This window comes from Orbicella faveolata, unplaced genomic scaffold, assembly GCF_042242905.1.
Source record: "Orbicella faveolata isolate gen_17 unplaced genomic scaffold, um_ofav_v1 contig_34, whole genome shotgun sequence".
In the NCBI taxonomy this organism is placed as follows: Eukaryota; Metazoa; Cnidaria; class Anthozoa; order Scleractinia; family Merulinidae; genus Orbicella; species Orbicella faveolata.
In genome coordinates this window covers 22,700,001-22,727,662 of record NW_028301563.1, presented here as the reverse complement: position 1 = coordinate 22,727,662, position 27,662 = coordinate 22,700,001, and the positions used below count along the sequence as shown (strand labels likewise).

General features: G+C 37.1%; 2 protein-coding genes and 1 long non-coding RNA gene across 3 annotated transcripts in view; 2 read left to right on the top strand and 1 right to left on the bottom strand.

Moving 5' to 3' along the window:
* The first annotated feature begins 9,727 nt into the window (after positions 1–9,727).
* Positions 9,728–13,293, top strand: LOC149105322 (uncharacterized). The gene is made up of 2 exons (XR_016201417.1): positions 9,728–10,185; positions 10,826–13,293. It is a non-coding gene; the product is annotated as an uncharacterized LOC149105322 (long non-coding RNA).
* Positions 10,518–13,169, bottom strand: LOC149105323 (uncharacterized). The gene is made up of 4 exons (XM_089271352.1): positions 13,024–13,169; positions 12,725–12,917; positions 12,000–12,346; positions 10,518–11,804 (listed from the first exon to the last, which is right to left on the bottom strand). The coding sequence occupies exons 1-4, from the start codon at positions 13,167–13,169 to the stop codon at positions 10,664–10,666; spliced, it is 1,827 nt and encodes a 608-aa protein (XP_089127478.1). The 3' UTR covers positions 10,518–10,663.
* A 1,125-nt stretch (positions 13,294–14,418) lies between the features above and the next one.
* The window catches only part of LOC110057150 (uncharacterized), a 21,829-nt gene continuing 8,585 nt past the window's right edge, over positions 14,419–27,662 (top strand). Inside the window, exons 1-10 of the mRNA XM_020763733.2 lie at positions 14,419–14,519; positions 14,592–14,667; positions 15,606–15,667; positions 15,885–15,945; positions 16,369–16,477; positions 19,361–19,455; positions 21,606–21,673; positions 22,785–23,366; positions 25,299–25,475; positions 26,329–26,394. Coding sequence (XP_020619392.2) covers positions 14,460–14,519; positions 14,592–14,667; positions 15,606–15,667; positions 15,885–15,945; positions 16,369–16,477; positions 19,361–19,455; positions 21,606–21,673; positions 22,785–23,366; positions 25,299–25,475; positions 26,329–26,394 — 1,356 coding nt within the window. The 5' untranslated portion in view covers positions 14,419–14,459. The remainder of the gene's footprint in view (positions 14,520–14,591; positions 14,668–15,605; positions 15,668–15,884; positions 15,946–16,368; positions 16,478–19,360; positions 19,456–21,605; positions 21,674–22,784; positions 23,367–25,298; positions 25,476–26,328; positions 26,395–27,662) is intronic.

Sequence of the window (27,662 nt, the reverse complement as noted above, 5' to 3'; positions counted from 1 at the left end):
TTTTCTTATTTTTAGCGATGTCTGATTAAAGAAGCTTGGGACATTTCCAATATATAGAGGATATTACACGGTGGCGAGGACATATGAATTTTACGTCCGAAAGGCAAGAACAATATCTCACTGGCCCGCTACGCTCACTCGTGATTGCCACGAGAACATAAAATTCATATCTTTGAGCTAACGTGCAGTGTTCTTTTTATTATAATAATGTTGAAAATACATGTTTGCACATACTGGTTTCTACAAATAGTGGCTCAATCAGCACATTGCAACACAGTCGGCGCAATCAAGCAAAATTATTCTGAATAAGTGTTAGTACTAAAATTGCTTAGAATCCATAGTTATTTTTTCGCAGATAGCTGTCGATGCTTTGGACAAAACCTGTGATGGATGAGGGCTTGTACGTATTCTTATCCGTTTTCAGTTTTACACACAAACCACCAAGTATTTAATGAGTTGCTTGCCGTTCCAACGGCGTTATATCCTCTATTTATTTTTTCTTGTCACGTTTTGAGAATTTCCTGAAAACGTTTCAAACGTTTTTCGTTTGGTTTTCTCGTTCTTATCTGTTCGGAAAACACAATTACCTTGTCTTCGCTCAACAAAACAAATTTACCAGCAGCGGCCATTATTCCAAACAACAAACCAAGTTAATTCAACAAAAGCTCGCTAAAGGCAAGAGCCATTTCGTCTTTTGCAGATATGCCACTTGCAAGAGTGACATACGGGTCCCGGATGTAGTGATTTATGGATTCTTCGATAAATTTGGTTATTTTCATCCACAACAACCGTGAAGAAAACGTATAGTTATTCTAAACATGTGATGAAAACATGGTTCATCAACGACAGCAAGCCGCTGGCGAAGACATTCTTTCATGGTTTTACAGTCAATTACTTTTGTGAAATTTGTAACTTCTTCTCTATCTGCCTATTTTTAGACGACAGGCTTTTCATTCGAGTTCTTTCACGAAAATCAATCTTAGCTTGGCCTCCCGCTAAAGAAATCAAATCTGACAACGGTTATTTTCATTCGTCATTTTCTTGTTCTCAGGCCATGTGTCTCTACTTAGTAATTTTAGAGTGTAAATTTTCATTTTTTTTTTAAATCCTACATTTCGATTTAAGCTGTGTTGAGTGATCAATATAAACGCCGTGGATGGTGTTGTACCCAAATTACTTTCAGGTGAAATCCCTTTTAGTTTACATTACACCCAATTAAAATCTTTGCCCACATTATTGTTAATTATTGCAGACAATAGTTCAAAGACAGAACAATTATATCATCTTCATCTCTTTAAAAATTCCTGCCTTAAGCTAATTATGTTGACTGATGTTTATTTTTCTGTTAACCAAGATGAATTCAGAGAACAATCAATTTTAAAATAGTACGTATAACAAATAGCAGAAGCTTCTGCAAATAGTGATACTGATCAGGGCGTCTTACTGATTAAGCATTATTACTCCGCCCCTGTACAAATCTTTCAACTTTTGTTTCATAATATTTGCGATTCCACTTCTGAGAAATATTTAAAGACTCTTAGAAATTCAGTATACCAAATGGTGAACATCTTATCCAATTAGAAATTGTTTAGACTCGCCGAGTACTTTCCTATTTTAGCTCAATTACACACAATTTATACAGAAAACCACTCATTGGCGAATTTCGCTTGGTCTCCAGAGGACATGCATTCGTGTAGTTTTCCAATTGACTAGAACAATAATACTCGTCGCTACAGATTTTGGTGTTCTAATTTATGAGAAATATTAATTTATTATGAAATATGTTGCCGTTCAATTTTTTTGTTGTTTCACTGGCACATTCTGCACTAGTGCAGTCATCTCCATGTTTCCTTGGCTGTGAAGTTAAAGTCATTGAATGTGTTTCTATTGATAATACTCTAGATTTAAAGTTTGGCTGTTAGGACTTTATATTGGTGAGTGACTAAACTGTTGGTTCAAACGTTGTTATTACGGAATCGCTTTCCAGGATTACGTTATCAGTAAAACGATATCCGTGCTAATTGGCTTTCATCTATCCATGCTCTCTGGGAGTCTGTTAAATCTTCAAAAAGACCGGGTTAAAAAATCGAAAATGAAAACTGCGAAACATATGCTATCACTAGAGTAAAATTCATCAGAAACTAAATCAAACCTTTTTGAAATGAAAAATCTAAAACAAATAAAAGCCAATGATTTTAGTAATTGTCTCGTTTGTAAAATCTGATCAGCAATTTTACATGGTTACACCCCCTTCATACTCAACAATAACATATCTGCATTTGTTACAAAACGCACTCTCTTTCATTTGTTATATCCCCAAACGTCACTACTCGTTCAGTATATTTTCTCCTCGAATAGCAAAAATACCCGGCCATGATCGTAGACAAACGATGTTTTCTGCCGTTATGTATAAGTTTTCCACATACTATAGACCTAGCACTAATTTACTCAAGGATGAATGAAAAACTGAAAAACGTATACAGGACTGCAAAATTTGAAATTTACACCGCGTATAGGGAAATAAGTTCTCTTTCTGCCTTTTGTTGCCTTCTGAACTCAGAACCAAACATCAAATTAAGTTTTGCAAGGAAGGGTAATTATTATTTTTTTCTTAAACCAGGTGTATTGCACGGTTCTTCATGGCAAACAGTGTAATATTTCGCAAACTTCTAAACACCTGCAATCTCAGTAAAATCTGTAACCTGATGCAGTCCTTCTACTTATCTACCTATTTATCAATATCGGACTTTATAAAAATCACTTTTTTTCGGTTATTTACATTTAATATATCAGAGTGTTCATAGTTCTTCAATTTTAGGAGGGAAATTTAAAATCTGAAATACTTATGTAGACACCAAAACCACATGAACCAGGTTTATACTTGCCTACCATGAGAATAGCTAATACCTTTCAACATATATATCCCTTTCAAATCATCCAGACAGGTAACTTCCTCGTTCATCGAAGATCCATTCAGAGCACTATCCATATCAGCTTGACTAAACTGAGCAGAAATTATCCCCTGCGTTAGTTTCTTCTCTAAAGAATAATCATTTTTAAGGTGCTGAAAATATAAATAGAAGCAGAAGCCATCAGTATGAGTAATCGTGTGAAGTTCTATACGCTTCTAAGAAATTTTCGATCACGTAGTAATATTTTCAGTCATGAGCAATTTTATTTTAATTAAAACGACGAAAAACTACAACGGTCTGACAGATATTCATGGAGATTATCAACATTTCTGGATCTCCGTTTAACGTATTTTCTCATGAGAGTTAATCTTCCCAGACTTCAAAAATATGGAAGCTCAGAAGTAACCTAGTCCTTTAGTTTTAAAGGTCGAGTGTCTGGTGAAAGTCTGCTGTAGATTGTTTGTTAGGCCTAAATTCTTTAAAAATTCAACACGAACTAAGATCAGTGTTAAATAAACATCAAGGTAAAGGTTAAGGGCAAAAAGAAATCGTTAAAAATGTCACATTTCCTTCCTTAGAATCAAACTCAAAACTTGATGTCAATAATAAACGCGCATATCAGTACTTACAAGCTGGGGATAAAAGTAAATGGTGCGTTTCACATGGACCGTTATTTCTCTTTTGTTCAGCACATCTCTAACTTGGTAGATTCCAGAGCAATATTTCTGTTTGCTTCACTGCATGTGGTGACAGCTTTTTACTTTGCGGTGTGCATTCCATAATTGTATTACGCATGCTTAAAACTACGCCTGTTTGCAGTCACAGATGTTCAATTAAGAAAAAAAACAAAAAAATAATAATTAAGGCTGTGTCGACAACGTCGAAGTGAGACTCAATTTAAGAGTTAAAGCATAGTTTTCTGAAGTTCGACAGTAAATGACTTCAACAGCAGTGAATTGATCACTAAAAAATGCCCCTATGCGTGGAAATCAGTCAAGTTATTGCCTTGGTTTTCAATTTTCCGCAGAAATATCATTAGCAAAATAAAACTTTGACCTGGTTGTTTCTAGTTATTTTTGTTTCACTGTGTGAGTCTGAGGTTGTTTAATTAGGAAGCAAAAGTTGGCATATTCATGAAAATGCATGACCTCTTTTGCTTTGGACTTTTTTCTTCTGTTCTCTGGTATTTTGACATTTGTTTTTCTAGTCCTTTTTTTTATCGTATCTTCAGGTTTTAGAGGTAAATTTGATAGTGTAACAATTTCCTTCTAAATATATAAAACACACTTGCTAAATGGACGTTTTGGGGTGTAGGTTGATTTATAGATTTGGCGGCTCTATATACTTTGAAGAAAAAAAAAACTCTAACCAGTATGAACACGTTTCTTGTAGCTAGTTAGCGATCTGTCTAAGAACAAAAATGTTCAACGAAGTATGACTGGAGTTTAATTGTTTTGTTATATCTGAAGGAACTTTGAACAGCTTCAACCAAAACGAACTAACATCTAATGTTAATCTCTTGCTGGCTTCGTTTTTGGATAGTACTGTGGCCTTTTTTGTAGAAGTATATATTCGTTATTGTTAAATAAGTCGCCCATTTTACAGAGTACTATTGGTATTCGTTTGGTTTAAACAGTCGCTTACACAGCGTTGATCCAACACGTGGTTTTCTACAGTAGTTAACGAAAGATATTTTTGGACCTAGTTGTTACTAAAAAAACATTTTGACATCACAACATACATGTACCAACTAAACGAATATTAAGGGTGTCTTAGAAGATTTAACTTAATCATAAAACCTCACCTGACCCGATCCGAGCCCTAAGCAAGAGGTGCTTAATTTCTGGGTTTCTAGCGCACTCACAGAGCCTCTTAAACGCAACTTGTTCTTCACCGAACAAAAGATTTCACGCGTTTTGTTAAGATTGCCTCAATAATGTTTGGTGCCTAACAGGTTCTGTCCCACCCCTTGACAAAAAAGATGATGTATGTATCGGTATTTTGGTACCTCCAATAAAACCCAGTCAAATGGGCAAATCAGAAAAAAACTGTCCATGAAAAGCAGAGAACAATCCCCAAATTGTCTGGTTTACAAATAGTCACTTTAATTGAAACCTCAGCCGATTTGGAAATTTTGTGCCGCATCAAACTAATTAACTCTCACTCTTGAATATAAAGCGGTGAACATACACCAAGATTAAAAGTGTAATGTTAGCACTAGTGTATACACTTAGTGTAATAAGAATCTTTTGTTTTCCAAAGTAAGTCGTGTTTTCCATTAGAATAACGCACCAGTTTTGAGGTGACAGTATTCTAAGGCGTCAAACCACCCCTCGTGTCATTTAATAACTTATTCATCACTGCTCCACAATTAGGTCAATATTAAGTAATTTTCCTCTCTTTATAATGCTTTGCAATATTTTGTTCCATAGCACGTTGGCGTTAATGGTATGTATAAGATTGAGCTTAATTCACTTAACTTACATGTATACTGCCTAAGAGAGTTAAAAGCTAAAAGCTATTATAATTACTTGATGTCCAAGTACAATTTTAAGGTCGTCTAAAGACATTTGAGTTCAGATTTTCCTTCTGTTAGTGAGTCATTTTGCACAGAGTTTCGACGTTAGCCTCCGTCCGAGCAGCCTATGTCAAATTTTGTTAGGCTCATTTTGTAAAATGTAAAACCGAAATAATATTGCCAGTCATGTTACGGAATTTACCAGCTTTCATCAACATTCTTTTATCATGGACAAACTTTTTTGACAGTCTAAGAAAAGCCCTAAGCAAATAAAAAGCTTAAATGAATTTGCCTTTAGTTTCACTGCAAAAAAAAAAAACAGCCTCCCAAGAATTTGTCCGTTGTTAAACGAATAAATGAAAAAGAGTATTACAAAAACAAAGTCATTTCTTTTGCACCGATATTGAAAACGTACTTGCTTGTTTTTAGATCACCACTGCAAATAGCCACCTCTTACGGTACTCTCACGGCTGCTTTTCAAATTCTAAAAGGCCGGCGCTTTGAGGCTTGCGCACGGGACAACTGGTTCTGTATTTGCGCGCTATATAAGTTATGGTTAATAAACAGTTGGTACAAAATAAGCACAACAAGTTGAACCGGAATAAACTGGATAATAGATAAAAAGCAAAACATAACCAAGTTCTTCAATAGTTTTCTCTTGGTGTGGTGGAAAAAACGGGGCGCGGAGTTCCGGATCTGCCGTGGTCTGTGGAAAATATGGCGTGCAAAACATGATAAAGTACTGGTCAGTACTTGTACCCTCCAGCTCAAACAACGCCGGACTTGTTTTGGTTGTGGCAATACTTTAAAACTCAATTCCTCTAATGCTGCACCTCCATAAGATGTCTTCATCGTTTAAAAATGGCGAGACTATGGGCTTTTCACAGACAAACATTTAGAAAGCAGGGAAACGTTTAATTTCACTGTCATATCCAGTGCGTGGATCGCAAAAACGCTTTTGTATCTCTAGGTAGTGTACTGTTAGTGTAGGTAATATCTCGTGATTTGTTCCCAGTTCTGCTCGAATTCCCTTCAACTTCCGCTTAAACATTTGCCTTTGTGCAGGTAGAATTCTCGCTGACAAAAGAATTGGATTTGTGCCGGAGTTTGGGCCGGCAGAAGTTATCCAAGCCTATATGCAACGAGCAGAGTATAAGCTGTCACTCAGAATACGTAAATTAGCAAAGTATAGACTTCACTATATCCCGCATACAGCCCATTTTTTATTCATATATTTTTTTCTTTTCCTTGTTCTTTGATAACTGCTTGTTTTGGTGTTTTCCGCCTCGTCTTATGGCTACCCCCACAGGATTTTTTTTTCTTTTCCTTTTTTTCCTTGATATTTTAAACCTTTCAATGCTTTTTCACTAAAACTTATTGACTTTTATTCGGCCCTCATATTAATTGCGCGGTGCATTCTCACCCCTCGAGTAACGCATATTCTCCACTGTTCATCGCCTTGTTTGCATCTGAATTATTCGTGGAGTGAAACACGTATCACTGCTTCGACCCGCTCGCCATAAAATGATTAGTGGCACTCGTGTATCCCCTGCACCCGCTTTTCAGTTCGACTTTTTGTAAGATATGTTAAGTCTCGAGGTGTATACATTGCTATACTGCGAATATTGCTAGCAAGTTTCATAATAATCGACGTTTATTCTTCGGCAGTTAGCCTAGATAACGGCTGTCTTCAGGGGATACACATATCACTGCGCCATATAATAATTAGTGATATGTGTATCCCTGCATACAGTCGTGTACAACCGAGGTCAGTGAAACTCCAGTCCTAAGCTATGAATAAATGCCGGGTGTGAATATTTCTAGCAAGCCAGTTTTGACAATTCAAATGTAATGGGCATTTTTCTTCTTGGGTAGAAAGCCAATATAACAGCTGTGTCCATGGGGATACACATATCACTAGTTCATGAAATAATCAGTGATATGTGTATCCCTTATTATCCCGTGCACGCGTGCACGCGTGCACGCGTTTTTAGTGGAATTATCGAGTTTCAAACTCCAGTAAACCCAAGCCGTGTAAAAACGTCAGGTGCTAATATTGCCTGCAGTTTTGACAAGGTTGATGCGCTATATTATAACAGTTGTGTTTATGGGGATACACATATCACTGCGCCATAAATTAATTAGTGATATGTGTATCCCCTGCACGCGATTTCAGTTTAGATCAGGAGCCATAATCGGGGACGGAGACCGTAAGTCTCGGGATTCGCGCACACCTATGATATGGGACAATTTTTCTATTTTTAGAACAAATTGCGCCATCCTGACGTCATATATCCGCGCGGATTCACGCACATGTCAGGGACTCTCGCGTGAATGTTGTCACGTTGCGTGAACAAATGGTGAGAGTTGAGAGATTCTCTTGCGTATTTTACACAGCGATGGCAGGGAATAAGGCATGGAATACGAACCAGGGCGCTTATATGTAGTTTTATGATCTGAGCTAACGGAAAAGGTGGGTTTTTCAGGGTCGAAAACAAGACTTCAATCTCGCGCTGGGAATGAATAATAAGATCTGCTCACGCTAGTTGTAAGCTTACGCGTATGTTTTTGCGTTTGTTCTGACTTAAGAATATAGCAAGAAAACTCTCTACTCTGGTATCGAGTTAATTTGTGAGTTTCTCAGACAATGGTTCATCATAACCAAAACCTGTTTTGACGGTTTCTTATTGTTTCTGCTTGTTTGGTGAGTTTGCAAAAGTTTTTGAAAGGAAAGTCTGACGCGTGCAGTTAGCTCATTTGCATAGTGCAGCTCGTGCACTTTCAAGTCCGAGTCGGTGTTTTCAATTGTCAACAAATCTTGACAAAGATTTCTTTCGTTATCTTTTGTGCTGAGATACTGTAACAAATTTCACGAACGCAAAAAAGGCTACTAACATCATGTGTGTTTCTTCAACATAAGCATAGTGAAGTTTTACACTGCGAAAATGAAAATAGACAAGGAGTTTTGATAGCTCGATCAACAAACTCGAAATCGTTATTCCAAGTTGATTAAAGAAAGCGTCATCGTAACTTTGCTGATTATTTCTGCTTTATTCACATATTTTCAGCTTAGCTTTAATATGTTCTCAAACATTTATCAATCTTAAACATATTTAAAAACTATAGAGTTATTGTTTGAGTTCGATGTACGCTTTCACACGAAAGTGCGGCGGAAGTACAATTTGTCATGTTTACTGACTGTACTGAAAACACGCATCGGCGGGCGCTCTCATTCATTGACAACAGAGAATTTACTTGATTTTTACACGAATAAAACTGAGCAGTATCTACGGACGTAAAGTTATTGGGCCTTGATGAAACATCAAGCGTTGCTTAAAATTCAAGCGAAACTCAAACTAGCAATTATTTTGTTTTACTTTTCGGTCGCGATAGACTGACAAATTCTTCGCAAGCGTGTGGCAAGAGGAGCTAGGAAACTATGAAGCCCTGAAGCTCTGCTATATCTAAATATATCCAACTAGTTTTTTGCTGTGTAATGGAAAAGCTGTTAATCTTCAACATATGTGAAATTTAAAGTGGAGTAATGTACAGCTCATGTAAAAGAAGTATCCGTCGGAACACAACTTGATCAGCGATATATATAAGCTTACAGCGGAACATGCCTAAATTCGACACTGTCTTACTTCACTCAAACTGGAGCAGCTTACGACGAAAATACTTAAGCAAAATTCCAACAGACGTGAACGCGTTGAGTTGTGGGCCAAAACCATGAAAATTTTCGGGAATTTCGGACGCCATTTCCCCCGCGCGACATCCGCAAAAATCCTCGCAGCATGTACGCGCGTGTGCTACAGGCGATTGCGCAATTTGTTCTAAAAATAGAATTATTGTCCCATATCATGGGGACAACCCCAATACTAGAAATGGCGCGCGCTTACGGTCTCCGTCCTCGATTATGGCTCCTGGTTTAGATATCTAGACATTCGAGTTGCAAACTCCGCAAACCTCAACCTGGGTATAAACGTCGACGCGAGTAAGCAGCCATCACGTTTCGGCAATAATTGGCCCTTTTCTTCGATTAGGTAGATAGCCAATCTAACGGCTGTTGTTAAGGGATACACACTGAGATCACTGCGCCATGAAATAATTAGTGATACGTGTATCCGCTGTTCGAAGTTTTAGTCAGATATACAATCGAGTCGGTTGGAACTCAACCAAACTCAAGAAATCCTAATCTGCTCCGCTGGGCGCGAATTCATTTCTGGTTTCTCCTACTCTATACAGCGCTCGTTGGAACCTCGCAAACGAGTCGCCAGTTTGTTCGTTAAATGCCCAGGCGCGTATCAGTGTTTTGTGTATCCCCACGGGGGATACACATATCACTAGTGATATGTGTGCGGGGATACACATATCACGGGCACATATCACTGTGACACCGGTGGAGACACCGGTGCTGGACCAGCCCACTCGATCCCTGCCGCAGGCCAGAAGGATCGTGGGCTCTGGCGATGAGAATGGCTTTGTTCCCGACAGAGCTGAAAAACGACTGCGCATGCGTATGGTTTTGGCGGGTGAGTCGACGGGTGGTGGCATTTTCGATCGTTTGATCAATGCAAAGTTTTGGCGCCATTCGATGTTAATTTTTTGGACTAATATCATCCGAGAAAATGGAGAAGATGGAACTTTCAATGTCATTTCAGTAAAGCAGATGTTCCTGATATCCTGAACATAATTCTGGCTATATTGACGGTCTAAACACAGCAAATTCTAGCAGACATCGGTCGCAGCGCCATGGTGAGTAGTGACCGCTTTACGCTTGTTAAGTTTATTTTGGATACCACTTACAGTTTAAAAAAGTGTAAATTTCAACTACCTTGTCGTCAATACATCTATTCAAATGTGTTTGCTCTTGGTGTCTACTGTGGTTTCAAACGTTGGGAGATGGTACTGTGGTTTCCCTTTTGGTCTTCCATTATTTGCAACTGGGCGTTCAACCTGAGTCAAAAATTAAATTATGTGCCTGTCAGTAGTACATGTACATTTATCATGAGGAAAACATAATGTTAGTAATTCTGTTTGTTTGTTTGTTTGTTTTTCCATTTTTTAAGTCAGAGATGTTAACAGTATTCGTTAATTATATTTGTTTATTTTAATATTCATTCTATTGTTTGGTACATTTTATATCTATGTCTGCATATCCTTATCCTACATATCTAAGAATCATATAAAGAAGCCTAAACCACGCATTTTACTTAAACTGTCTTAACACACCTCAGGAATTTGACAATACTTTAGAAATGTGGAAAATGCTTGCTTGCAGCTTATGTTTTTCAATTTTTCTTGCATCATCAAATTCTCGTATTGTTTTATGATGGTATAATAAATGGTTTAGACTTCTGTATTTATTAATTTTATGAATTTTTTTTATTTTCAGGATTGTTACCTGGTATGATTTGTGGCAGTTCTGTGAAATGCTCTTAAACAGATCAAGAAGAAATTCTGCACTTTTCCCTGCAATAAGCCACAAGTTGGATTCACTCTGCTGACCACGGTGGTACTGTGGAACAAAGGACTGGACAAATTCACTAAGAAACCCTGATGATGCTAGTGATTTAGCAGTATCTTCAATGCTTTTTGCATCTTCAAACTTTTCAGTGTTTCTTCTTAGAACAGAATGCCAGACTTCTACCTTTTTTTCAGTTATCAACTTGAGAATACTGGCCTTTTTAGACCAGTATGCCGGAAGATATTTACACTGATATGCACAGTCACTCAAAAATGACAAGGTTGATTTGTTATAATGCTTCCTTCTCCAGCAGATGAAAATAATTGCCAACTGTGCCATGACCATCTCATATAGCTTTAGATTGCCACTTCTGAAAATATTGTACTGATAATAGATGAGAGGTACAACATGTTCAAGTAAGTGCAAAATTGTCACAAATTCATGTTGCTTGCAGTTTGCAAACTTTTCCAGAACTTTTGCTCTTACAAGTTGCCAACCCAATAATGCAACAGTCACACATAGTGATGTTTTAAAGGGTTTTGGTTTAGATGCCAAAGTGCCTCCAAAGACACTTGAAAACAGTTTATCAAAAAAAAATTTGAAATTTGAAACAACATCTTCATAGGCATTGAGGCACACATGAAATGGCCCTTGCTCTGGTATTATTCCAATGCTGGCATTCCATCCACTTGCTATTAGCTTTTTGGGATAGTACCATCCTGGCCAATCAGCAGGCAGTGGCAGAACATACTTCTTGCTGTACAGCTGAAGTTCAGGGTATTTATTAAGTACACGTTCTAGGGTTGTTTTGTAGTTGTCCATGCTTTTTAGATCTTGTTCAAACTCATCAATCAACATACATGTCTCCAGTGTCTCGAGGTCTTGTGTCGTTGGATCTGAGTACACCCTGAATAACAAATAAAAATGTTATTGTTGCTGGCATTTCTATAACTATTGTTATTCTTGAAATGCCGATTTCCAATAATTTTTGGTTTATTAAAATTGCTGAATGCTGATGACATTCACTCTTTTGATATTTATAACAGGTCACTTTATATTCACAAACAGGCCACTGTTTATAAACATTATAAATTATACTAGCCTTAGTTCTCGCAGTGCTGCCTGTAGTCTCCCTGGGTCAATGCTTTGCATATTTTGTGGTAGCTGGTCCAAAAACTGGTTTTGCATATTCATTAAGGCATTTGTTAGTATTTCCAGGACAGATGGGACATGTATTCCACCAAGGCAGGTCTTCTGTTGGCCATTTACATTGATCACTACTTGTCTGTGTAAGGATGATGATGGGCGGGGTACTGCACTGACTGTGGGATGCACATCTGCTATACAGGATGCCATGTGTACCACATTTGTCCTAACAAGTTGTGCTGGTGTATGAAATGAGTGAATGTTGTGGAAGTCATCAACCATTAAGACCATGAAGCATGTCAGCTGATGGGAAAGACAGAGTGTAAAAACCATAATTAAGTAGTTTATAGAGTGGTTTTCAATTGAGTGACTTAAACCAGAACCAAACTACGGTTTGACAGTGGCTGATTTCAGTAATGTAGTCTATTATTATTAGACTACATTACTGTACTCAGCTGATTTCAAACCGTAGTAAACGCGAAACCAAAACCAAATTAATATTGTCTGATTACTTTCCACACTCAATCGAAAACTGCTCTATTAATTTTAATATATTATTCCAGATAAAGACAAGAAAGAAAATTAATTAGCCAAAATGGCTTTCTTTTTTCAATAATATTTTTTGGTAGTGTGCATGAAGCCATTTGTTGATTAGAATTGCTTATTTATTTGCAGACTGACCTCATTTACTCTCTGCAACTGTTGTGATATGTAGTTGGCATGATCTTTAGCAAGGTCTGCTTTTAACTGCTGCACGTTCCTAGGTGTGGTGCTGTATCCTAAAATCTGACCAGCAGATAGGCCTTGCAAGGACATGCCACAACTAGCTGCGTATAAGCCACTGTCCTTTTGCAGTGCAGATGTTTTTTGTGACCTGTCATGTAGGTAAAAGTAATTTGCTTCCATTGTTACAACCCCTATGAACAATGAATGAAAAACAATTTTCTTACAGGTAGCTCACTTCATTTAAAGTTAGTTACCTAAAATAGGCCATTATGTGGAGTAGGGACACCACTCTCTGCTCTTGCATCTCTCTCCTTCTGTTGGACAAGCTTTTTCTCACACTTAAGCAGTTAAGGATGTCCTCAAAGAGTCCAGGGCTATTTTTGTCTGTAAACTGTTTCATTGCCTCTGGATTGTAAATTTTCTGGTCTGGGGTGGTTATTTATGCTTCCAACTTCTTTTCAATTGTTGACTCTGTAATAGAAAAATCAACCATGACAAAAATTAAAATATTTTTGTGAGAAGTATAGCGTTTTTGTTATGATGTTAAATTTTAATTCAAGCAGCTTCAAAACAGTAAAAACACCTTTTATCTCTGCGAGCTGTTGTGTTGCCACATGAAGCTGTGTCTGCAAGGTGCAGCACTTTTTTGTCTCCTTTCTGAGCAACAAATCCATTTCCTCCGGTGACTTCTAGGAGGAATGCAACAAGAGGTTTGTTATTTTGAACTGATTTTACATAGCTGGCATCAAATATGATACAAAATTATGAGAAGTACCTGTTTTGGCATGGGTGAGGTGTGATGGAATGTCACATCAGTACTTTTTCTCTGAAATCATCAAAAGGAACTTATTTGTACCGGTTTTACATTTGCATGTCACAAAAAACTCGGAAATATGTGCCGCTCATTTTAAAGGGCGTTCTTATTGTAACCTTCCAGTAACCATACCTTTCGAGGAGAGCTGTAATCTTGTTCATCTTTAAACAATTGGTCTGCATTTTTCCTACAACTGGAACACCACCGCACACCAGGACGGTAACCACTCGTAGTACGTCCGATGCGGTCAAACATTTCATAAAACCTCGCTGGTATGTTGGCTGAAATATCAGTTGAGTGCACAGGAAGTGGACATGCACAAAAACCATGTGCTTCGCGGTTTATTCTGGTCCAGTGTCGAGTACATGCCCAGCTGTTCGTAGTGCCACCGACATACCTTGCTATTGCAGCATTGAACCTCCGCATTTTCCCTTTGCATTCCTCGCCTTTTCTGGTTTTTCTGTGGTAACAACACGTCCGCTCACCGGAAGTTTCCGTGAACATCAAACTCATTAACATAATCTGCAACACGAGCCGCATTTTCGCGGCACGAACTCCGACTTCGCGGCAAAATTTCGATGAGTGTTCAAGGATGGAAGTGTGGTGTTCAGGAGATATGTTTTAGAACTAATATCGACCGGTCTTAAAGGAAAGTTTCAAGCTTAACCTTTTTACTTACTCCTTAGCCCAAGCAAAAACTCTCAGCGCTCTTAAATTTTTCAAAAATGCCGCCATTTTACGTATACGTTGCTATGGTTTTATGTTGTCTTTCCCAGTTTCTCGGCGCGCGCGAATGAGCATGCGCAGTCGTTTTTCAGTTCCCGGCTTTGTTGTAAACGCGACGTTGCGCATGCGTACCTGACCATAACAAACAAAATGGCTGACGGAATCGTGCGGGACGAACTCACTAAACTGCGATTAAAAGTACTCGAAAAAGTGAGTGAAACTTGAAACTTCATGTATGTGGTTGTACGGACATCATCAATATTTCTTGTTGTTAATCAACAGAAAATTAGAAGTCAGTCAAGCAGGCACAACACGGGGCTTGAAGTTTATCATTCCGCGGCAGCCAGTTCTTCCAGCGGTGAGATAAACTTACTAAGTTTTTTGAAGTAAAAGATTTGTGGTTTTTTTTGTAGCTTTCACAAAATTTGAGGATAGGAATCAATTTTAACAAGGGTCTAACAAGTTCAACATGTCGTGCAGACATTTGTCTATATTATCAATGATATGCCTATTTTGTTCCTTTTGGACTTGTATGATTGTTCACTGTGTTTCGGCATAGTTAGTACTAGTAGCTATGGTTTCAGCAGGAAGGAAGGAGAATGCATTGAATACCTGTGCTTTCGCAGTTTCATTCTGTCAAGCTGAAATACCCTGAACTTCAATAAAGCAATCTTAAACCACCATTACCTATAATAACTTTCGACATTGTTGTGTAGGACAACCTTTCTTGAAACGGGTGTATATTTTTGCTGACGAGTAGTCCACAAATATTTTAGGTCAGTAGGCTAAGAATGTATGTTGCAATGAAACACCTCAAAACACCTCCAACACTTTCCAGCCGTAGTATGTTCAATGTATTATTGATGGTCAACAAACGAAAGCGCAATCACTGGTGAACAAGTTGTGGTCATCAAAACAGGTCACCATAGCAACACTGTGAAATCATTTTCATGTACATGTTGGAAAAATTACAAACTGTCCATTACGGAAGCAGCTCATCATGCTCATAGTTTAGTCTTTTAGATGGTCAACAAAATTTTATGTCTGTTGAAAAATTCTGACAACTTTAGTTTCCTTGTTGTCTGACAGTTTTTTCCCCTAAGCAACATATTTCCCAGAAAGTCAAGAATTGTTGAGGTCACTTATTTGATAGATTGTTTATTTCAGAGTCTACTTGTTGCTTCTTTTGGAAATGGCTCAAACAAAGAACCATTTTTTTTTTTGCCCAGGAAGGTTGCTTTCTTTCAGAATTTAACAGTAATTTATTAAAATAACTATTTCTCTATCTGCATGCAGGTTTCCAACAGTTGTTGCAAGTGGAAACTCTCAAGAGTGAACAACTTCTTCAAAGAGTGAAAGTATGTGTCTTGTTGCTAGTCTGATTTTGCGTGTACAAGTGTGATGATTATGTTATGTATCTTCCATGTGGTAGTTGACAGCATGGACAACAACTTCTAAATATTACTTGCAGCTTCCAAATTTTCAGGCAATTCTGACTACAGAACTGTTAAATTTATGTTATAAAATAAATGACCAAAATGTGATTCAAACATGATCTTATTTTTGTTCCAAAAGAATGAGAGGCAACATCAGAAGACACATCCAAAGCAAAATCATAATGGTGACAATATGAAAGGTAAGTCTTGATTGTGGTTAGTAACAGCTTCCTGCAGCTGGAAAAGCCAATGAGGATTGTCATAAAGTTGGTAGAAAAAAAGAATTTACAGGTTTTTGGGATGTAGAAATTTAAATAATGTTCTGAGAGTGCCAAGAAATTAGAAAATGTTTGGCCTAATTCTTGTTTCCAATAACACCTTTTTCTGGAAATGACAAAAGAAATTTAATTGGCAGACCAGTCAGACCTAAAAAATCGAGATCATAGAGATCATCCTTTGGGAGGGATGTTTAGTTAATAGTGGAGTTGTTTGATTTACAACTACCACTGTGCTTGTTGGATCTGGAAGTTACTCGTCAGATGGGCTTCTCAAATTGTACTTCACAGGCCTAATTACTATAAGAAATACTTGAATGATCTATTCCACCTTTAATATTGATGCAGAGATGATGACCATGATGATGTCCCAAAATATGCAACTTCAGCAGCTATTATTACATCAGATGATTCCACTGTCAGCAGGACCACATGCGACAGAAAGCACAGAACACAGGTAGCTATTAAGGTCACACACAACCCTTGCTCATTTAGTAAAATAACCAAAACCAACTGGCACCAGTTTTGTGAACCTCATATTGCTGTAGAAGTTTTTGTGGAGCACTAGGCCTCCATGCTTTAATTACCAATCACTTTGTACTTCTTCTCTTGCGGGTACACAGGGGTTTCAATAATAGCCGGGTAGCGGGTACTGATCTTCCCGCTTGTAATAAGTGGACTACCAGCTTGTAGCCATCGTGGGTAGCCGTACACAAATAACTAAGACCAGATAATTTCCTCGCAGTTAAGGATTCTCTTCAAGAAATTTGGCAAAATAAGTCTTATGTTATAGGTAAAGAAAAAGAAAGGTACAAGAAACAACTTTCTAGCGTTAACCCAGCCTTTTGGACCACGAAAGATGAAGGAAAGTGTAACCTAACGCACAAGAACAATCGCTTCAATATGAAGTGAAAAAAATGTGCCAGGCACTTCTGCTGAAATCGAGAGGAAACTGGAACTAAGTATGAATAAATGCAATTGTTATTAGCATATTTCGCTCTAGCGTCAAAACAAAAGAGGTCAAAGAAGATTCTTCACAAGGTTAGTTGAGTATATTGAAAGGGACACATTTCGGTGTTTAAGCTTTAATATTATGCTTCTTTTCATGGTGAAATATGATGCATCATTCATGAATCAATTTGAATACGAAGGATTAAAGTACGACATGTTTTCAACCTCGTCTTTCTAATTGATTGACTTCTTGGACCTCTTGATTAGGATCGGAGCTATCCTATAAATTAAATGCTTTCATTCTCTGAAATTACTACTTTGTAGTTCAGTTAACAGTTACATCACAAAACTTGTGACGGCAAGCAAGGCAATTTAAGATAACATCAATATTAATAAAGTTATGTAGTAATTCCTTTATCATTCAATTCATCATTGATGCCTGTGCCGCCCGTAACTGCCTGTGATGATCGCTGGGCTTTGTTCCACTTCTGACATCATCACCTTTGACCAAAATTGGGATCACTTGCACTCAAGTTCTGCAGGAGGAAAAGATCTTTCCAGTGATACCCAGGTCAGAGTGATTAGGTAAATTGAGCATGGAATATGCACAAAAATGTTTAGAAATATGAGTGAAAAATTCAGAGCAAAATTTCCCTCTACTACACTTGGCTACTTCTGTCTTGATGATGCTTTTGTAGGAATTCTTGAACTGGAAGCAAGCCCATTAGTAGGTCAACAACTGCAGCAAAAAGATAAGAAAAGGAGAAGAAGGAAAGGTGAAAAAATTTTAAAAAAAACACACAAAAAGCCTGAAGACATAAGACACTTTCTCGTCTAAAACTCAAAATTTTGATTTCTGCGCATACCTGAGCAAAAATGTCGTAGATTGTGATGTTAGTGGAGAGAAAGGCATGCTGTCATGTTGCAAATGCCTTTTTGAGTGGATTGGAGCTAATTTAGCTCATATCCAGACTAAAAATGTCCAAAATGTCCAAATCTCCAGGTGTCAATGGGTTAAAAAAGAAACAAAACTTAAAACCTTGAAGTTGGTATTCTGCTACCACAAATTCACAAACATTAAAAATCCCTATTTAAATCCAGCCACCCCCAAAAATACTTGTCAATTTTGCTACCCCCAAAACTACAGAATTGAAGAAAATTTCATACCCAAAAACATCCTTCAATAATCCTTGTCACTTGAAATCCATAGTACCCCCGGCCCTCTTGTTCCATGTAAAATACTACAGTCGAACCTCGATTATCTGGACTCGTCGGGACCTCGGTAAATAGTCTGGATAATCGAGAGTCTGGATAATCGAAAACATGAATATTAATGAGATAGAAATGTAAACAAAAGGTATACAGCAAAGAAAACATCAGTTTAATTGTGAAATCTACACAGCCTGTATGTATTTACAAATAAAAACTTTCAGTTCAGGTATTTACAAAGGTCTAAAATGTTCAAGCATGTTTGTTTGGTTCAAAGACTTGTAGCTTGATCGTATTGCGATGTCTATCATTCATCTTAGCTGCATTAACTGCATAGGGTCAATATCGTTCTGTGATTCCATCCAGGACAAGCATTTTTTGAAACATTGCGCTGCCTCATTAGTCGATACTAGTCCTCGCCCTCATCTTCCTCATCGCTACACACACTTTTCGCTTTCCGTTGAATCTCCAACGACGGTGGCTAAAATCTCTTCATCAGACATTTGCGGTGAAGTCGGGAGCTTGTTTTCCAGATTGAGCCAATCTTCCACATCGCGAGCATTAGGCATTTCCTGATTGTCAAGTTGCTGTACATGTTCCAACATTTCAGCATATAGCAAATTTACAATACAAGACTCTTTCAGGCTCATACCATTTGGGGTGGTCTATTTGACTTTTGAGGGGCATGGGGTGATTGGTATAGGGCTGGCGAGAACTTTTTTTAACCCTCTCATCCACATTTTTTTTTTCAGCAGTGCTACAGGCATGCTTGCAGGATTATTTTTCTAAAATCACCCCCCCCCCCCCCTCAAAAGTCAAGTGGTCCACCCCTTAGGTTGGTTGATATGCATCGCTGGGATGTGCAAATGTCACAAAAACCACTTGGAAAGAATTCTTTTTGTGATAAGGGCAGTGACCGAAAAAATGTGAGTAAATGGATAAGTGTGGAACCAATTAACACCAGTCAAGACTGCAGTGGTTTTACAATTTTACTGCAGCAGTAGAATGTTGTGAACATAGAATGGCAAGATTTTCATGAATGTTCTCTTACTGAGACAGTGTCTTTTTTATAACAAAGCCTCACATTAATTTATGAAAGCAATGTTTTATAGTTAAATATAGTTTTATTTGTAAATCCATTTTGTGTTTCTTATACTGGTACCTTTTTCATGTTTTCCAGCTTGCCAAAAGTGAGAACGTTGGAGGATGAACAAATTGGTAACCAAGAAATGACACCATTTACCTCCCTCCCAGTTAACAGACATGTCGAAAAAGGTACATTGTTCTGAAAAATAATTTGGTCTTTTTTGTGAACTCTACATGTATACATTTGCATAGTACATTGTGCAGTATATATGCGTTTCCAATTTTTTAGTTTTTAAATGTTATAAATTTATGTCACTCTTCTTTCTTCATTGGCTGCCTGTCTCATATCAGATCATGTTTAAGCATCTTCTTTTAGTCTATAACTAACTGAATGGTCTCTGCCTGCATTATCTAACAGAACTCCTGGAACATCAGAAATCATTTAGATCTCTTTAGTCGAACTTTCAAGACCTGCCAATGCATCCAAATTGTAAAACCAAAACATATAGTGATAGAGCTTTTTCTGTATGTGCTCTGAAGATTTGAGACACTTTTCCTTTGGAAATGCGACGATCCAGTACAATTTTATCATTTAAGAAAAAACTCAAGACCTTCCTTCTTACTAAATTTATTAAGAGTAACTCTTATCGTATTTTTAATCTTTTTAGATTCTAGTTTTTTTTAGTTATTTTACTAGATTTAGTTTGTAAGTAACTTATTGTAAAATTGTAGTTTTTAGGGATAATTTTGTTGAGTGCCTTGGGCAAATAATGGATGTGTGCACTATAAAAATGAACTATTATTATTATCATTATTATTATTATTATTATTGATTATTGATCTAGTTTGAAGGTTGTACCATGTGATACATAATGAGCATTTTCCCGTTGACTTAATTGTCCCAAAAGTAGAGCATGCAGACACAGTATGGGCTGAGAAAGCAAGGTTAATGAGATATACCAGTATATCTCAATCTGGAAACAAAAATGCCACAAGACTGAGATATAAGGGTATATCTCATTAACCTTGCCTACTAAGTGAAGTGCACATGGCCTGAGTATGGCACTTATTCTCTGATCAAAGACAAATGGATGATGTCCAGTTAAATATAATTATTTGCTTTAGACAACAGTCCTTAATGCAATTTGAATCCAAACTTGAACTATTTTATTTACAAGTACAATTTTTACAGTTATGAAAGCATCAAATCAGGATGAAATATCTTCTGAGGACAACTGTGAAAAAAGTACCTTAATCAACTTACCATTTACACACACTGTACAAGTCAAACTTTCCAATATTTCCTCCAAAGGTAGTCTATTTATTTTGGTATACCTAAAATATTCGAAAGGTTGAGTGCTTTTGTCCAGTACTTTAAAAAGTAGTGTTGCAAGTTCCTCCTAAAGCTGTCCAGTATCCAGGCAAATAGCCCAGTTTCTGTCAAAATGTAATTTGTAATTTATAGCTTTTGGTATTTTGGTGGTTGTTAATGTTGTCTCCCTTCTACATGTTATCTCCCTTCAATTTGTAAATAACAGCTGGCTTAGTAGAAGATTAAAGTCAGGTGGGTCTTCGTGTCAGTCTAAGGGTCTTCGTTATATTCTTAGGTATCTTTGGTCTGGGGTATTTTTGTGTCTTCATTTTACAAACACCCCAACATACAGTATCTCTTTGCTGAATGAAAGGCTACACAAAAAAGCAGGTCTGGCTCCAGTTGTTCAAAGGATGGATAATGCTGTCCACTGGATAAATCGGTATCCAGCAGAGAGTGTAGTTAATTTTACTGACACTATCCACCCTTCAAACAACCACTTCCTTGAGAACACATTGATTTTTTTATCATCTTGATAAAACTTCACTCACATGGAAAATTGGCATATTTCATACCAGTTCCTAGTTCCATATTATGTACTTATTATGTACTTATTTTGTTGCTTGTATGCTAGAAAATGTGTTGTTAGTTACACTGCAGTGGGAGGTGAGGGGTAAACGTGAGACTTTGCGAAAAGGCAAGACTGGCATTTTTCTTTGTGAGTCCGAGACTTTTCAACTTGTGAGACTGAGACTTCAAAGTACTGTACTTTAAATGCAACCACAAAAAGTTCAGACTCTACATAAGACTTTCTAAATCAGATGCCATTTGTAAAACCAAACAAAAATTCGGGACTTTGAGACTTTCTTAGCGTCAGAAAAAACTGAGACTGTGAGATTCACATAACCACTAAAAAAACAAGACTGCGAGACCACAGTTTTTTTTTTGGTTATGCCCACAGGTTTTGAAGGACCATTCACCACAAGGACCATTACATGATACTCATTGTCAATCTAATATTTTTCAGCCAAACCTCCTCCTTCAGTAAAGTGGCCACTAGTTCCTGCTCAAAGGAAGCCATCACCAAAACCACTGGTACTAACTACTCCAAATAACCTACCCTCAAACCTGTCTGCCACTAGTGGACACCATTTAGGGGAAGCAATTATTATTTTTACATTTTATTATTATGCTTGTGGGAAGCTAAAACAGATCATGTTTACGTAGGTTGCCTGGACTCATATGTTGGTCGATTTATCAGTCAAGAGTCGGTCGATAGTCGACCAATATCTTGATAGCCTGCGATCGCAGACGTTATTTTTTGGCGAAACCAAGTGACAGCCGGAAATACATCTTCGTTTGTAGGCTAATATCTCGACTGATATATTGACCGATATACAGACCAACATAATTATCAGTCAAGACTACCTACAGTGAACATGATCCACTAAAACTGTAATATTTGTTTGTGACTGCTCTTAGTGGCAGCGTGTCCGCTTACAAGAAGGGAAGGTGTCCATTAGTGGCAGTTCAACTGTACTTGTTAAGCTATACAATTTTCTCTCCAATCCATATATTCATGATAACTCTAGCCAATAGGTAAACCAGCAAATCAGAATCTTTTCATTGCTGGTTCAATGTTTTCTATGATTATTAGACTTTGTTGTTGGTTCATGCCTTGCTCCGAGGGTTTTCCTCCCTCCACTAAAACCAACACTCCGCATTCCAATTTGGCCAGGATAGAGGACCTGCAGGAAAACCAAGACTGATGTGGCTTCCTCCTTAAATGTTGAATTTTTTTTTTTATATGACTGGGTGAGGTTTTGAGTTCTTTTGAGTTATCAATGTTGTAATTATTATCAAAACTGTTCCAAACTGAACTGGAGTAAAATCAGTTCTTGTTCTGTACAAACTTCAGTGCACTCGATCACAGTTTAGCTACTTATGCTTGGCAAGTATATTCAGGTGTAATCCTCAGGAGGGGGTCGCTAAACTAAAACCAATCAGAATGCTGGATTACCACTCATATTGTTTTCTAAGTATTGGACCAGGTAAAGTTTCTAGCTGTTCATCACTATGAAGAATGTCAGCCCTCAGTCATTTCAATATAGATCTCTCTTTGCTTGAATTGTTCTTCCTATCAACACCTACATGTAGGGCTTATTTTCTTCCAGTAGAGCCATTGACTTCTTCTGGGTATTATTAGGTGCCAAGAGGTATTGCAAGTCCTGTCAGACCAACAGGAAGAATGCCTGAACCTCACATGAGACCTCAAACCACTGTAAAGCCTGAAGGATTTCTCAACCAAGTTTCTAGGGATGAAGACCAGTCATATCCTTTTCCTGGTCCTAGCAGAGTGCGGAAGCTACGGCATTTTGGTTATGTAGTCTGGGCATGCTTCATTCTTATATCACTCTCAAAAGAAGCAGCTCAGAGAAGACTGAGTGCCATGGAACATCTAAATAGTCTTATGAACCAAGCTATTGAGGAACTCCATACAAAACACTACCTAGACCATGATGGTTCTGTTTACTCCACACTCCAAGATGCAGTTAAGGATAGTGCTTTTGATTTGAAAGTGAAAAATACAGGTGTTTTTCAGAGGCTTTCACAGAACTCTCAAGCTGCTTTCATTGAACTTTCATCCATGATTGAAACTATTGTTTATAACGTGATTCAAATTAAACCTCCATATGGACTTCTCAGTGCTACACATGAGGGTGTCCTGTGGCATATGTTACAGGAAGATTCCCCTCTACCACCAAACTACCTTTGGCAAGTGGAAAAGGTATTGTGTAATATACTAGATATTAAGCTAAGCCTAAAAGCAGAGCTCATGTGAAATACTAATCACATACTCGACACAGTAATTATATAACCTTTATTATTATATGACTTGCTTCGTGAGCAGGCAAGGCCAACTAAATCCTGCACTGTGAATAGGGCTACGTGGACGGGCAAGATGGCGCTATCTTACCTGCTCGGGATTATGAGTTGTGTCCCTCTAGAACAATCTTCCCCCAAGCCAAGGCAGGTTCATCAAAGTCCATAGTTGTAATAAATCTTTTATTGACTAAGCTTGCTTGGTCAAGATGGCTGGACATTGGTGTCATTCTTTTATTAGGTGTTTTAAGACCTCAACTCCATCTTGGTCCATAAACACGCAAAAAAAGAACTTGGCCAATATCCAGCCATCTTGAGCTCATGCTTGGTCAATAACCCATAGTTATCATAACCTGTATCTTATGTCTGCACTAGAATCTCAAGAAATAATGGTATACTTGAATAATAATTATTGCTGAACTTAGACATTTCTTAACTCTTTCACAAATGAAGCAACTTTATTATAGCATCATTTTCCCTACATTTCATTAACCATCTTAGCATGGGGAAGTGCATATAAATTCCACATAATTTAATAAAGTACAAACTAAACAAAATCACTCCATCGGGCTTACATTCTTTCAAAGAACTTTTGGCCACCAGGCGGGAAGCGAATTCCCCTTACCTCGCTAAACTTATTAGATGTTCTCACAGTATATAATGTGTATAGACTCCAAGCTCTTAAATTCATCCATCTTTGGGACGAAGGCCTCCTACCAAGATTTCTTTCAATATATGCTAGTTAAGTGCACAGATACCATACCAGACATGCATACCAATTCTGTATAACAAACAAGAGCTGACACAGTGACTATTCTCTGAGACAATATCCCCACTCACCTTAAAGATCGCAATGCCTTCAACTTCCCTAAACAATTGAAATTTTATTTACTGTCTGAACAACATTCTGGAAACTTGTTAAGAGTATTGATTTTCTCCATTCTATTATACCATGTACACATCTCTTCTCTTAAGAGTTCTGTATTCTTTTATATATCTGTAGAAACCTTACATTAACTGGAGACTGACTAGAAAACTATGGGATCACTTCACTCTCCAGACTCAAATTGTACTTTTTTTCTCTGTCCTTCTAATAATTATATGTATGTTTGTAAAATAATTTGTAAATGTTGCATGAATGAAGTTGTTGTTGCTGCTGTACCAAATTCGCAATTAGCCAATCAGAAGCTATGTCTACTGTCCAGATATCCTGTTATGTCAGGATAGTCCTGGCCTGATCTGGCTACGATATCATGGTCACTTTGCTGAATTTGGGTATGGCATAATAATAATAATAATAATAATAATAATAATAATAATAATAATAATAATAATAATAATAATAATAATAATAATAATAAAATTTTAAAAAAAATAATAATAAATTAATTTATTTTGCACTTTTTAACATACAATGATATAACTTAATTGTACCTTTTTGGTATACTTCTGTGTCATATCAAGCTATTTTCAACAAAGTGAATTTTCTGTGCTAGAAACGAAAAGAAGACTTGTAAATTTGAAAGCTTGTAAATTTACACAAGTGGCATACGTGTATATGTACGAATACATTGACGGACGACAACCAAAACTTTTTAGCTCGACGCATATGGGTTACTAAACTTTCTTAGCTATGGGTCTCTGCTTGCATACCCTCATGTACATTCAACATAGATTTTGTTTAATAACAATCATTTAATATGCACCAACTATCATTCAAATCATCATGTAACTTGATGGAGCACATTAATCATGATGGTACAATTTAAGGTTGTTTCTGACCTGGGATCAAAGACCAGTTGAATGTTTTCCATATATATCCATCCTTTATTTGTAGGATAACATGACATTCACTGCTCATGGTGCAGTTACTGGAGTAACTGATCAAGTTAGTACCATGCTGCTGCTTGGTTTATTCATATCTAGAGGTCTGGTTTCTACACTATTGTTGAAGCCAACTGAGTATGGCCTGATGGATGATGAACCCAGTAATCTTGGCATCTCTAACCTTAAGGTGAGGTTATGCAAAGTTCATTGAATACATTTAATGACATGCAAAATATGTAACAAGCCTGATGCAAATGCAAGGTTGATCAGATCAGTAGAGAAAGCTCTTGAAAGGATTTAATCCTTTAGTAAGCTTTATTCCTGGGATCTCTGTACATACAGCATAGCAGGATCCTTTCTTCCTTTGGACAATAGAAAGTTGTAGGTGACATTTCTGATGAAGTGACATCTTATGATTGGTGCGGTTACTAAATGGACATTTCAGATCATGTTTTTATTTATAGATAAGCAAAGTTCATCTAAAAGACACAGTTTGTGAGAGCAATAAGGACATTACTTTAAGCAGCCAAAGTTATGTGTAATCTTTTGTCCTTTATGTAGAAAGTTCTGCAAATGTTCCACAGTTAAATTTAGATTACTTTACTGTAACCAGCAAACAGGTTTTTTTGTGGAGAACCCCTGATTGCAGGTCAAATTTGAAACATTTGTTGGGAAATTGGGTACTCGAAATCCTGGCCCTAGGTTAAATCTCACTTCCATGCTGATTGGAGCTACCTTTATATACTGAGGGTAAATAAAGGTTATGTTTGTATATTTATATTTATCAAGTGCTAAAAAAAAGTGGTGTCAAGTGATCCAGAAAGAATGGCTGGATACTACAGGGCATAACTGTTTCGTCTAAAATAACTGTAAAATCTTGGGATGGAACATTTATGTTTCACTTGTAAGCATGCTGTCTCCACCAAATGTATTTCCATTAGTTCCAGTGGTGAAAAAAACAAAACAAAACAAAGCAAAAACACAATGATAAATTTTGTATGGCAAATAATAATTATGAATTAAGTCTGTCTTCTCTTTAGGTTTTGGGATCAATTCTTATGAAAGTTGTTCGTGAAGTGTCCCTGTCCAAGGGGAAAAGGATAATGGTGAGTTTACTTAAGGTGATTCCTCAGGTATTGCGTTGTGCATCCCTACTGCGCACGATTTTTGCGTCCTTTTTGACGCTCCTTTGATGAGTTGACTCTTAAACAAGCACCGTACCATATGTTTCTTTATCGCTCATTTCAAGTACTTGCATTATTAGGAACAACCACAGAAAAATTGAAAAAAAATTGTCACATGTTACTTCTAGGAAATCACCTTAAACTATAAGACAGTATTTGTTAAAGATTAAGTTGCAAATGGCATAATCAGTTCTTTATTTTTCTGGATGCTTCATTTTCAATAAAATTAGTGTAGGTAATTGTATGAATGCGAGTGCAATTAAGGATTTACACTACGAGTGATATTACAGTGTATTTTGAATTATTCTCTCAAAATTGCATGAGCCATTTAGGCAAGTGCAATTTGAAAGAATTTTTAAATATCACGAGTAGTGTAAATCCTTAATTGCTTGAGCTTTCATGATTAAGATTACTCATTTATTATATGACTGAGAAAATTCCAAACGCGTGTGCGTTAATTTGCACTGCAGTGCAAATTAAGAATTAACAATAAATTGGCCTCCTCTCAACCAGTCACAATGAAGTAATTTTCTCAGTCATTAAATTTCGTTAAATGTTAGAACAGTATATTTAAGTATTTATCACGTTCATTGCATGCAACAAAGAAACATGCTTTATGATTCCTGGCGAGTTTTTACGGTTTAGGAATCAGCTCTCAAAGTAGATTGCACGATAACTGTTTTATAAACCGTCTTGGATTTTTAACACTTATCAAAAAATTGAGTGAAATTAAATGAACGAAAATGAAACTATGAAAATCTTTGGAGACGCAACGCAAAGTACATGATAATCTGTTCTCCTTCAGGTCGATTGGCATGGGCACACACTTCAGAATCATTTATAAATGACATTCTTTAATTATCTTTATCAGTCGAAAGCATGGTAGCCTGAGAATTTTGTCAGATTGGTCAGGAATCTTCTGCATTCAGATACCTAAAATGTTTGAAGTTTAAACCTAACCTTGGAACGTTTTAGGTATCTTCCAGGAATGCAGCTCCTACAGTACATGCATGTGGTACAGTGACACCTGTATTAAGCGGACCCCATATTAAGCAGACACCCTCTTTTTTTTACTTTTTTCAACTCCTGATGGATTATTTGTTGACTTGCTTTGTAAAATCATGTTTTGGTCAATAAGTTGTGTGTGTTTTACGTATCCTATAAGAATCCTGCAAGCAAGCTGACTTGGA